General features: G+C 38.0%; 1 protein-coding gene across 1 annotated transcript in view; it reads right to left on the reverse strand.

The window, feature by feature from the left end:
• Positions 1-13,309, reverse strand: part of LOC126108776 (plasma membrane calcium-transporting ATPase 2-like) — a 532,870-nt gene that overhangs the window by 112,986 nt on the left and 406,575 nt on the right. The window contains exon 15 of the mRNA XM_049914127.1: positions 9,295-9,501. Within this exon, the coding sequence (XP_049770084.1) occupies positions 9,295-9,501 (207 nt within the window). The remainder of the gene's footprint in view (positions 1-9,294; positions 9,502-13,309) is intronic.

The raw sequence follows: 13,309 nt of genomic DNA on the forward strand, positions 1-13,309 counted from the left end.
AGACTTCAAGAAGAATATAATAATTCCAATCCCAAAGAAAGCAGGTGTTGACAGATGTGAAAATTACAGAACTATCAGTTTAATAAGCCACAGCTGCAAAATACTAACACGAATTCTTTACAGACGAATGGAAAACCTGTTAGAAGTTGACCTCAGGGAAGATCAGTTTGGATTACGTAGATATGTTGGAACATGTGAGGCAATACTGACCCTACAAATTATCTTAGAAAATAGATTAAGGAAAGGCAAACCAACATTTCTAGCATTTGTAGACTTAGAGAAAGCTTTTGACAATGTTGACTGGAATACTCTCTTTCAAATTCTGAAGGTGGCAGGGGAGCGAACGGCTATTTACAATTTGCACAGAAACCAGATGGCAGTTATTAGAGTCGAGGGGCATGAAAGGTGGTTGGGAAGGGGGTGAGACAGGGCTGTAGCCTATCCCCTATGTTATTCAATCTTTATATTAAGCAAGCAGTAAAGGAAACAAAAGAAAAAAAATTGGAGTAAGAATTAAAATCCATGGAGAAGAAATAAAACTTTGAGGTTTGCCGATGACATTGTAATTCTGTCAGAGACAACAAAGGACCTGGAAGAGCAGTTGAACGGAATGGACAGTGTCTTGAAAGTAGGATACAAGCAAAACATGGATAATGGAATGAAGTTGAATTAAATTGGGTGATGCTGAGGGTATTAGATTAGGAAATGAGATGCTTAAAGTAGTAAATGAGTTTTGCTATTTGCGAAGAAAAATAACTGATGATGGCCAAAGTAGAGAGGATATTAAATGTAGACTGGCAATGGCAAGAAAAATGTTTCTGAAGAAGAGAAATTTGTTAACATTGAGTATAGATTTAAGTATCAGGAAGTCGTTTCTGAAAGTATTTGTATGGAGTGTTGCCTTGTATGGAAGTGAAACATGGACGATAAATAGTTTAGACAAGAAGAGAATAGAAGCTTTCAAAATGTGGTGCTACAGAAGGATGCTGAAGATTAGATGGGTAGATCACATAACTAATGAGGAGGTACTGAACAGAATTAGGGAGAAGAGAAATTTGTGGCACACCTTGACTAGAAAAAGGGATTGGTTGGTAGGACATGTTCTGAGGCATCAAGGGAGCACCAATTTAGTACTGGAGGGCTGTGTGGAGGGTAAAAATCATAGAGGGAGACCAAGAAATGAATACACTAAGCAGATTCAGAAGGATGTAGGTTGCAGTAGGTACTGGGAGATGAAGAATCTTGCACAGGATAGAGTAGCATGGAGATCTGCATCAAACCAGGCTCTGGACTGAAGACCACAACAACAACAACAACAACAGTCAGATAAGTGTTCAGCTAGAGTTTTTAGTTCAGTATCTGTATGCTTGATGCACACTGTCTGCTTACAATTAGTCAGGAAGGACAATCCTCGAATACCATATCTTTCAAGCTCTGATAGCAGAATTTAATGATCCACCATGTCAAAAGTTTTGACAAGTCAATAAATGCTCCTATTGATTCCTGTTTTTTGTCCATCAGCTTTAGGATGGAATTGATGCACTCAAAATAGCAGTTGTTGTTGACCTCTAATTTCTGAATTCATGTTGTTCATTACATAGGATGCTGTTTTTAATTATAAATTTTGTAAGTTCATCATATATAGCTTTTTCTAATACTTTAGAGATGCAGGAGGAAATTGTGATGGGTCTGTAATTATTTACATTATCTTTATTACCTTTTTTTATATATAGGAATAACTTTTGATGTTTTCAATACATCAGGGAAAGTGCCTGCCTGAAGTGAGCAGTCAAATAAGTGCATGAGTTTTTCAATTAGGTTTGATGCACTCTTCTTTAATATTGTTGCAGGTATACCATGAATGCCTGCAGAGTTGGAATTTTTTAGTCCTTTTATTGCTTTAGCTACTTCATCTTGGGAAACAGAACTGATGTACATTGAACCTCTGCATGCACTTATTTTATATTCATTTGCATGGGTGCTCTTAAAGTTTGGTTGTAAGGTATTATCAGCAACACATGTGAAAAAGTAGTTAAATGTGTTGGCTACTTCTAAGGGGATTGTTACTTTTTTATTTTTATGTGATAGTGTTATATTTTTGCAAGATTGCCTGTATTCTTCAGAGTATTTTTTATAACACTCCACACAGCCTTTGATTTATTAGCTGAATTATAAATGCATCATTATGCATTATTTTTGCTGATTTTATTACTTATCTTAATATTTTGGAGTACTTTTTATAGTATGCGCTTACTTCAGGTGAGGAATTTTTTGAGTTACATATTTCATGAAATAGTCACTTGGCCATTTCTGCTGCTCTATCTTCTGGGCAATTTTAGGTTTAGATGACATGTCACCCAATGACTAGAATGTGCTGTGGCCCTGTCATAATGGAAGAGCAGAGCTATAGTAGTAGACAAAGGAATGTCACCCAGTAATGCTGAAATCTCATTTCCAAGTAAGTCTAGATAACAGTGCCTTGTATGACAATGTAGTAACACAATAGTGCCAATCAACTTATCATTTATCGTATCAAACCAAACAATGGCATGCTGAAAAGTAATGCCTCTGAATTTTTTATGTGAAAACTCTTAAAGTTTTTTAAAGAAAAGGAATGTTATTAATATTCTACTTTTGTATTCTTCATGTCTACATATTTATTTCTGAACAGAGTCACCCTAGCAATGAACATATTTCTCCCAATTATGGACCAGTTTGTTGATATTATCACTGTAGAATGTTTTACTTTGTTGGTGGAAACACAACCTCACCTCTGCTTGCACAACTTCTTCACTATCAAAACAAAGTTCTTGAAGGAGTTTGTTACATTCTGGAAACAGATGAAAGTCAGATGGGGTCAAGTTGGTACTGTACGGTGGATGTTTGATGACGTGAACTGAGACCTCGGATTGTTGCAGATGTTGCAGGTCGTGTGTGTGGTCTGCTGTTGTTATGCTGAAGGGAAGAGTGCCTCACGTGTGGATTGTTGTTGTTGTTGTGGTCTTCAGTCCTGAGACTGGTTTGATGCAGCTCTCCATGCTACTCTATCCTGTGCAAGCTTCTTCATCTCCCATCTCCTACTGCAACCTACATCCTTCTGAATCTGCTTAGTGTATTCATTTCTTGGTCTCCCTCTATGATTTTTACCCTCCAAGCTGCCCTCCAATGCTAAACTTGTGATCCCTTGATGCCTCAAAACATGTCCTACCAACCGATCCCTTCTTCTGGTCAAGTTGTGCCACAAACTTCTCTTCTCCCCAATCCTATTCAATACCTCCTCATTATTTACGTGATCTACCCACCTTATCTTCAGCATTCTTCTGTAGCACCACATTTCAAAAGCTTCTATTCTCTTCTTGTCCATACTAGTTATCGTCCATGTTTCACTTCTATACATGGCTACACTCCATACAAATACTTTCAGAAACGACTTCCTGACACTTAAATCTATACTTGATGTTAACAAATTTCTCTTCTTCAGAAACTATTTCCTTGCCATTGCCAGTCTACATTTTATATACTCTCTACTTTGACCATCATCAGTTAATTTACTCCCTAAATAGCAAAACTCCTTTACTACTTTAAGTGTCTCATTTCCTAATCTAATTCCCTCAGCATCACCCGATTTATTTTGACTACATTCCATTATCCTCGTTTTGCTTTTGTTGATGTTCATCTAATATCCTCCTTTCAGACACTGTCCATTCCGTTCAACTGCTCTTCCAAGTCCTTTGCTGTCTCTGACAGAATTACAATGTCATCGGCGAACCTCAAAGTGTTTACTTCTTCTCCATGAATTTTAATACCTACTCCAAATTTTTCTTTTGTTTCCTTTACTGCTTGCTCTATATACAGATTGAATAACATCGGGGAGAGGTTACAACCCTGACTCACTCCTTTCCCAACCACTGCTTCCCTTTCATACCCCTCAACTCTTATAACTGCCATCTGGTTTCTGTACAAATTGTAAATAGCCTTTCGCTCCCTGTATTTTACCCCTGCCACCTTTAGAATGTGAAAGAGAGTATTCCAGTGAACATTGTCAAAAGCTTTCTCTAAGTCTACAAATGCTAGAAACGTAGGTTTGCCTTTTCTTAATCTTTCTTCTAAGATAAGTCGTAAGGTCAGTAATGCCTCACGTGTTCCAACATTTCTACGGAATCCAAACTGATGTTCCCCGAGGTCCGCTTCTACCAGTTTTTCCATTTGTCTGTAAAGAATTTGCATTAGTATTTTGCAGCTGTGACTTATTAAACTGATAGTTCGGTAATTTTCACATCTGTCAACACCTGCTTTCTTTGGGAGAAGTCTTTGAATTTGAAACGTGATTACTGTACACTGTTTCTCACACGCACAGGCACAGTTATATAACACACCACAATGTTACATGCTTCAATTCAGTGCCCTCTAGTAGCCGAGGGCTGCAAATATGTAGACATGAAGGATAAAGATGAATGTTAATAACGTTTGTTTTATCCAAAAAGTTTTGAGTTTTTACATAAAAAGTTTGGAGGCATTGCTGTACAGTATGTTCTTGTACATTTACAAAGAAGGTGAAGGTGGAATATATGAGAATCAAATCGAGACTTAATCCTTTACCTTTGCGTAACACATTCTGTATCTGTTAAGGTTACTTTCTATCAATTGTACACCAGTACACTAGAAAAATTGGACACATGTAATATGGAATGTTTAGTCTATACTATCACTGCTGCAGGCAGTGACGCAGATGATGAGAAGACTATTTAGTCCCTCTTACAACTGGCGGCATCACATATGCACAGAAGGCAGGGACCACAAACTGACGGGCTGGAGATATGCCCTCTCTCACCATGCCACAGCATGTGGTTTATTTATTTATTTATCCTGTGGTCTCTAGACTAGGATAAAGGTACCCACAGCATGACAGAGAGCCAGTACTGTATTTAGTCTACCCCCTTACAGCTTACATGCCAGCTATCCTCTCATTGAAGATGTACACTGTGAGACTGGATTAAATTTCATGTTTGACTCTGGCCACATTTTTTGTAGCAGTATGGCACACTCGGGCTTTAAAACAACACATAAAATGATACATAAATCTGTATATATTTTTTATTATAAATGCTATTAGAATTTTGTAACTGAATGACCTTTTATATGTACGGCAAGAGAAGAAAAACTTAATATACATCAAACAAAAATGCTGGCAGGTCGATAAACACACAAACAAACACAAACATACACACAAAATTCAAGCTTTCACAACCAACGGTTGCTTCATCAGGAAAGAGGGAAGGAGAGGGAAAGACGAAAGGATGTGGGTTTTAAGGGAGAGGGTAAGGAGTCATTCCAATCCCGGGAGCGGAAAGACTTACCTTAGGGGGAAAAAAGGACAGGTATACACTCGCACACACACACATATCCATCCGCACATACACAGACACAAGCAGAAAATGTATCTGGACACACATTATTGGACATTAATATGGGGTGTATCCACATTTTGTCTTTATAATGGCTTTGACTCTGCTGGGGATACTTTGTGGGGCATCTGAATGTCTGTTGAGTGATGGCAGCCCATTATTCCTCAAGAGCTGAAACCAGAGATGGCAGTGGTGTGAATGTTGGGGTCTGGATTGAAGTCACTGTTCTAATAAATCCAAAAAGTGTTCCATTTGGTTCAGATTGGGACTCTGGGCAGGTCATTACATTTCAGGAATGTTGCTGTCCACAAACCACTGCCCCACAGATTCTGTTTTATTACAGGGTGCAATGTTGAGCTGATGAAAACAGTCATTATCTCCAAATTGTTCCTTTACTGTATGCAGTACACTATACCATAAAATTTGTTCATATATTTCATATTTAGCATTTTCTTAAGCATAATAACAGGATCACACCCTAACCACAAAAACTACCCCCAAACCTTAACACCACCTCTTCTATACATCACTGTTAACACTACACATGATGGCAAACAACATTCTGTAGTCTACATCTACATCTACATTTATACTCTGCAAGCCACCCAACGGTGTGTGGCGGAGGGCACTTTATGTGCCACTGTCATCACCTCCCTTTCCTGTTCCAGTCGCGTACGGTTCGCGGGAAGAACGACTGTTGGAAAGCCTACGTGCGCGCTCGAAACTCTCTAATTTTACATTCGTGATCTCCTCGGGAGGTATAAGTACGGGGAAGCAATATATTCGATACCTCATCCAGAAACGCACCCTCTCGAAACCTGGACAGCAAGCTACACCGTGGTGCTGAGCATCTCTCTTGCAGAGTCTGCCACTTGAATTTGCTAAACATCTCCGTAATGCTATCACGCTTACCAAATAACCCTGTGACAAAACGCGCCGCTCTTCTTTGGATCTTCTCTACCTCCTCCGTCAACTCGACCCGGTATGAATCCCACAGTGATGACCAACACTCAAGTATAGGTCGAATGAGTGTTTTGTAAGCCACCTCCTTTGTTGATGGACTACATTTTCTGAGGACTCTCCCAATGAATCTCAAACTCGCACCCGCCTTACCAACAATTAATTTTATATGATCATTCCACTTCAAATCATTCCATATGCATACTCCCAGATATTTTACAGAAGTAACTGCTACCAGTGTTTCTTCCGCTGTCATATAATCATAGAGTAAAGGATTCTTCTTTCTATGTATTCACAATACATTACATTTGTCTACATTAAGGGTCAGTTGCCACTCCCTGCACCAAGTGCCTATCCACTGCATATCTTCCTGCATTTCACTGCAATTTTCTAATGCTGCAACTTCTCTGTATACTACAGTATCATCTGTGAAAAGCCGCATGGAACTTCTCTCAAACCCAAACCCTTCCATCAGATTGCCACAGGGTGTAGCACAATTCATCACAATTAATTGTTTCCACCAGTTACTGTCTTGTGGCACTCCTCTTCACTCCATCTCAAGCATAGCTTAGCACCGATTACAGAAATGTGTGAATTATGAGAAGCTGCTTGACCTCTGTACTCCGTTGTTTTTAACTATCTACATACAGTCATTGTGCTAGACGAACTACTCGTAGCACTTTGGAGCTCACAAATGATTCTTTCTACAGATTTCATGTGATTTTCTATGATAACACTCCGCAATGTTCGACAGTCTCCATCTGCCTGTACACAAGGTCCATCTGGTCTTGATTCAGCTGTGGTTGTTCCTTCACATTTACACTTTACAATGACATCATCAACAGTGACATGGGCAACTTCAGAAGTGTCGATATATCCCTGATGAATCTGATACTCATGTAACATCCAGTAATGTCCACATTTGAAGTCACTGAACTATCCTCACTGACCTAGTCTGCTGTTACCACTTCTCGACTGACATTACTGACTGATGTCACAAGGTCTAATGGTCAGTGCCACACTGCATAGGATTAACTAAACAAACACTGTTTTTGGCCTTGTTTCACAATTTTATTATTAATGTTATTGCACATCATAGATTTTGGGTTATAAGCCCATTTTCAATTACATTACTGATTCCCAAAGATGATAATGCACAGATAATCATGATGACAAGTGAAAGATATAATCTCAACTTCTTAAGGTATCAATCCATAGCTTAATGTACAATTATGTCAATGACCAATCTTTAGCAAATTACATACATTCTAACACATTCAGCAATTACACTACAATGACTAGACTAAAGTTATGCCTCAGCCAAGAGCTTTTTAACTACGATGGACTGGAGCCCAAAGTTTTGCTTCAATCCTGGGGTTGTGATCTCATCTAAAAGAGGTGAATAACTGAATTGGGTTTGCTCATTTAATAATAGGTGTGGGGATACACACATCTGTCTTTTAATTTCTAAAATTTCTAATTGGTCGAGTTTGGCCCCCTTTCCATCTGTGTGTAGGAAATGTACATCTATTGTGTATTTGTGGTTATTGTTCAGGCAATGTTCTGCAAAGGCTGGAATCAGGCCTCTTCAATCTCTAGCTTCTGTGGTGTTCTTTAAGCCTGGTACAGATTGACCTCCCTGTCTGTCCAATGTAGCAAGACTGACACTCACAGCATGTGATTTTATAAACCCCACTTTTTGTGATGGCTGGTTTTTTGTCTTTTACATTCAACAAGAAACTACCTATTGTCTGAGGGACATAGAAACAACATGTTTTAGAAATTAAAAGACAGATGTGTATATTCCCACACCTATTATTAAATGAGCAAACCCAATTCAGTTATTCACCTCTTTTAGATGAGATCACAAACATGTTTCTATGTCCCTCAGACAATAGGGACAATAGGTAGTTTCTTGTTCAATGCAAAAGACAAACAACCAGCTATCACAAAAAGTGGGGTTTATAAAATCACATGCTGTGAGTGTCAGTCTTGCTACATTGGACAGACAGGGAGGTCAATCTGTGCTAGGCTTAAAGAACACTACAGAAGCTGGAGATAGAAGACGCCTGATTCCAGCCTTTGCAGAACATTGCCTGAACAATAGCCACAAATACACAACAGATGTTCAAGTCCTACACACAGATGAAAAGGGGGCCAAACTCAACCAATTAGAAATTTTAGAAATATGTGTATCCTCACACCTATTATTAAATAAGCAACCCAATTCAAATATTTACCTCTTTTAGATGAGATCACAACCCTAGGATAGAAGCAAAACTTTGGGCCCCAGTCCATCATAGTTAAAGAGCTCTTGGCTAAGGCATAACTTCAGTCTGGTCATTGTAGTGTAATTGCTGAATGTGTAATAATGTGTGTAATTTTTTAAAGGTTGGTCATTGACATAATTGTACATTAAGCTATGAATCAACATTGTAAGAATTTGAGATTATATCTTTACCTTATCATCATGTTTATCTTTGCATTATCACCTTTGGGAGTCAGTAATATACTTGAAAATGGGCTTATAACCTGAAACCTAGGTTGTGCAATAACATTAATAATAAAATTGTGAAACAAGGCAAAAAACAGTGTTTGTTTAGTTAATATACAATGTTTCATCAAGAACCCACAGTTGATTCAATTAAAATGATTACATAGGTTTGTTCAGATACTTTTGTTCAGATAAAGTATGTTAACACATGCATTATTTACAGAGTTGTATTTTGGAAAATAGAAGTTTCCATGTTGTCATACTATCCTCCCTTTGTAAGTTTTACCTATCTAGTAACAGTTATTTTATAACAAGAAGTGGCTCTGCATACAGACGGTTTTATATTAACTGTCTCAGGCTGCCAAAACCTATGCAGTTACAGTTTGAAGATTCAGTATCTGAAAGCTGTAAAAGACTTGTGTGTGATGTTTTCACCTTGAGAGGGCTTGCTTGAATGACGCAGGCACCAGTGAAGGCCAGAACGACAGCAACAATGTTTATAGTGAGCTGGAACTGCAGGAACTTGGAAATGCTGTCGTAAACGTTCCGCCCCCACATTACGGCCTTCACAATGCTTCTGAAGTTGTCGTCTGTCAGAATGATATCAGAGGCTTCCTTGGCAACATCTGTTCCTGCAATCCCCTGTATACAAGAGAATTAACAAAATTTATTAAAATTAGAAAATGATTGAAAAAGATAATGTTTTGACCAGCAGATTAAAGCCAAATTCTACACAGGAACCAAAGAGGAGCCAGCATCACATCACATGGTAGAGATCAACTCTGCTACCCGTAGAGAGAATGTATAAGCTTCAGATCCATTCAGAGATTACAGACACACAGCTAAACACTTTAAAGAAACACATGAATATGCTCACACTGTGGAGAGCAGGGGGCACAAAAAATGTGGGTTGTAAGAAGTTTGTACTTGTAGTGTACATTCTGTGTAAGAAGAGAGGTAAACTGTGCCACACACCAAGAAAAGACTGAGAGACCTTTTGGGCATTGTTACATAGGGACTATGTAACAGTGAGAGAGATAATATACTTCTTACTGGGCATATGCCATATAAAGTCAGAATATGAACCAAAATGTTAAACTGATAGGTTACAAGATGTAAATGAGATTCACATAGGAACAGAACGTAGGTCAAGAAAACAAAGGGACTGGATAAGGTATGTGACATAGAGGAAGAAAGTTAACTATATAACAATCAGTTTGACGAAAAAGTACACTAGAAGAAAGAAAAAAATAACAAAAAAAAACTCCACCTAATGGTTAAAAGTATTTGAGAAAAACCCCATGGGAGATGAAGATGGCATGGCATTAAGAAACTGACTCAGTTCAGAAACAAAATATGCCGGAAACAGAATGTTTCCTAATTCTGAAGGGCTTGTGTAGGGGTGTAAGCTGTCAGACACCTAACTGACAAGAAGATATAAAAGCTGAGGACAATTGTAACTTAACATGAAATTCCAATGAAACTTGTAACCATGATCAAATTGCAACAATACAACATAGTACCATGTGAAGCACAACAGGGGATGGGGACTTGGATATGAATGGTAAGCTGCTAAAGTGAATATATTAGGATTGGAACTGGAGAAAATGAAAGGTTTTCTACAGATACTACCCAGTCCAAACTCAGACTATATGATGTTTAGAAACAAGGTGCTTTAAAAAAAGTGTCACATATTCCTACAGGAAGTGCTGTCAGTTAAAACTAGTAGAAATATTGCTATAATTACATGTGTGGAAATCAATACCTGTTGAAATATGTTTTTGTTTAGGACTAATTGTGATGAATAATGTGTAGCATTTTATTTGCACACAAGGCTGGATTCACAAGAGAGGGCCTAGTAAATTACCACAATACAAACGTGAGCAGATAGAAATCTTTGAAGATCACTTTATCATCAGTGTAGGGTATGCGTTGTCAGTGATAGATTCATAGGTCCATACACTTTACCAAACAGATTAACAGGTGCTCTGTACCACTGATTTCTGAGTAATGGATTACCAGTGCTATTGGCGGACATTACCCTTGCAGGAAGACAATGATTTGCGCACGATGGGGCATCACCCCATTTTCTACAGGTTGTATGACAGTACCTCACCACGATGTTACACGGGTGATGGATTGATCATGGAAGCCTTTTAGAATGGCCTCTCATTCAATGGAACTGGATCCATCATATTTCTGGTTATGGGGACATTTAAAGGCATTGGTGTAACTCTGCCAAAGCCGGTCCCAAGCCTGGTTGAAAAAGGAGGAGGGGAGGAGTAACACCTCATTAAAAAACCTTTGTTCACCTGGCCCACGTGATGGTACCTCATGAGGGTCCCTTGCCAGGGAAATGGTGAAGACCTCAATGCCAGTGAAGGTGGTGATGAAGATAATCAGAATGGCAGAACTGGCGGAAGAGGCAGGCTTTTGTATAAAAGCACCAGACTGTAGAGTCTGTTCCCACAGTGGGCGGCTACAAAAGGCGTCTGTCCCACATGTTAGTGGCGGCCTCACTTATAATTCAAAGCTAAATGCTTGAATTTTTATCATGGAAAGGTTCATCTATCTTTCCCCAAACTTAACTTTAACCTACGACATGATGGTGAATTTCAAAAGGAAAACTACTCCAGGAAGTAACCAATCTTCCATCGCTATTCATGGTGGTGCAACTAGGCCTTTCGATTCTGGAGAGCCTAGAACATCATGTAAAGAAGAGTTGGAGCTTCCCAGTACTACTTCAAAGATAAGACCCAAGAAAAAACACCTACTGAGGACTCTGAACATCAACACACTTATGAAAGTTGGAAAACTAAAACACCTAACAGACACTCTCAATCAACACAACATAGTTATATTAGCATTTCAAGAAACAAGGTATCTGGATGAAAATGCATTTGAGTCAGGTGGATACAGGATCTACAAAGGAAAACCAGTCATTAAATATTCCAATAATACGACTATATTAGGGACATCATTTATCATTAAACAGCAACTTAGAGAATCAATAACTAATTTAGCTCTCCATCAGAACGAATTTCATTTCTGATGTTCAAGTCAGGCAATAAACATTACACTATTATAAATGCTTATGCATGTATCAACCAACATAACAGAACAAATGTTGCCAAAGTGGAAGATTTTTGGGAAATGCTAGAACACAAAACATCCATATTACCAAAAGAACATATAGAAATTTTAGTCGGTGACTTTAATGCACAAGTTGGCAAAGAAATAAAATTTAAATCAGTAGTTGGAGATTATCCAGCACATGTAAGAACCAACAGAAATGGGGAAAGACTCATAGATTTTTGTAAACAATTTAATCTAAAACTAATGTCGACATTTTTCAGGAAACTTGCAAGAAAGAAAAAAATGTGGGTATCACCTAATCCAAATCAAGGTGAATATCAATTAGACCATGTGGCAATAACGACTCGCAACTACAAGGAAATCTTGGAAGTCAGAGTGAGGAAGGGCCTAAACATAGACTCAGACCATTATCTGACTGAAATAAAGACCATGTTCCAACTGAACAAACCTAAACCAAAACCAAGAAGATTTCCAAGAGTATACACTAAATTTCTCATGCAAATTCAGGACAAATTCTGTGATATACTAAATAAATAAATAAAAATAAAAAAGGATGTTTGGGAAGAAATTAAAGAAACAATGCTAGAGTCAGTTAAAGAAATGGGACAACCACAAAGAATACCAAGACCCAGATGGTGGAATGAGCTGTGTGATGAAGCAATTGATAATTGACTAAAGGCATGGAAAAAATAGAACAGTAATAAGAAACATGAATACTGGGAATAGTTTAAAGAAGAAAGGAAAAAAGTAAAAATCATCAGATCAGTAAAAATAAAGTATGACAAAGACAGATTAGAAGAAATGGATTCAGACTTTTAAAGAAACACAACTAGAGACTTCTATAAGACTTTCAGAGAAGTTTTCAAGGGCTTCCAGTCACCAAGTTTACATTTTAAAGATAAAAATGGAAACATGGTTTTAAGCAATAAAGAGAACTGCCAAATTTTAGCTAAATACTTTGAAAATCTATTAAATTGTTAAGAGCCTAATGACAGATTACAGTTTCAAAAACCACAACATGAAAATCCACCATCGGAACCACCTAGAAGAAATAGAAAAGGTTATCAAAGCATTGAAGAATAACAAAGCATCAGGAGAGGATGGGATGGTAGCAGAAATGTGGAAACTAGGGGGCTTATCCACATGGCACAAAATTCACAAAGTAATTAAAGACATTTGGACAAAAAGAATCACACCCAATGACTAGAAACAAGCATTGATCCATCCTCTCCATAAAAAAGAGAGATAAAACAGACACCAACAATTACAGGGGACCAACAACTAAAGGGGCATATCATTGTTAACAGTGACATACAAAATACTTTCTAAAGCACTTTTAAATAGAATAGAGGAA

The sequence above is a fragment of the Schistocerca cancellata genome, chromosome 11 (genome assembly GCF_023864275.1).
Source record: "Schistocerca cancellata isolate TAMUIC-IGC-003103 chromosome 11, iqSchCanc2.1, whole genome shotgun sequence".
NCBI lineage: Eukaryota > Metazoa > Arthropoda > Insecta > Orthoptera > Acrididae > Schistocerca > Schistocerca cancellata.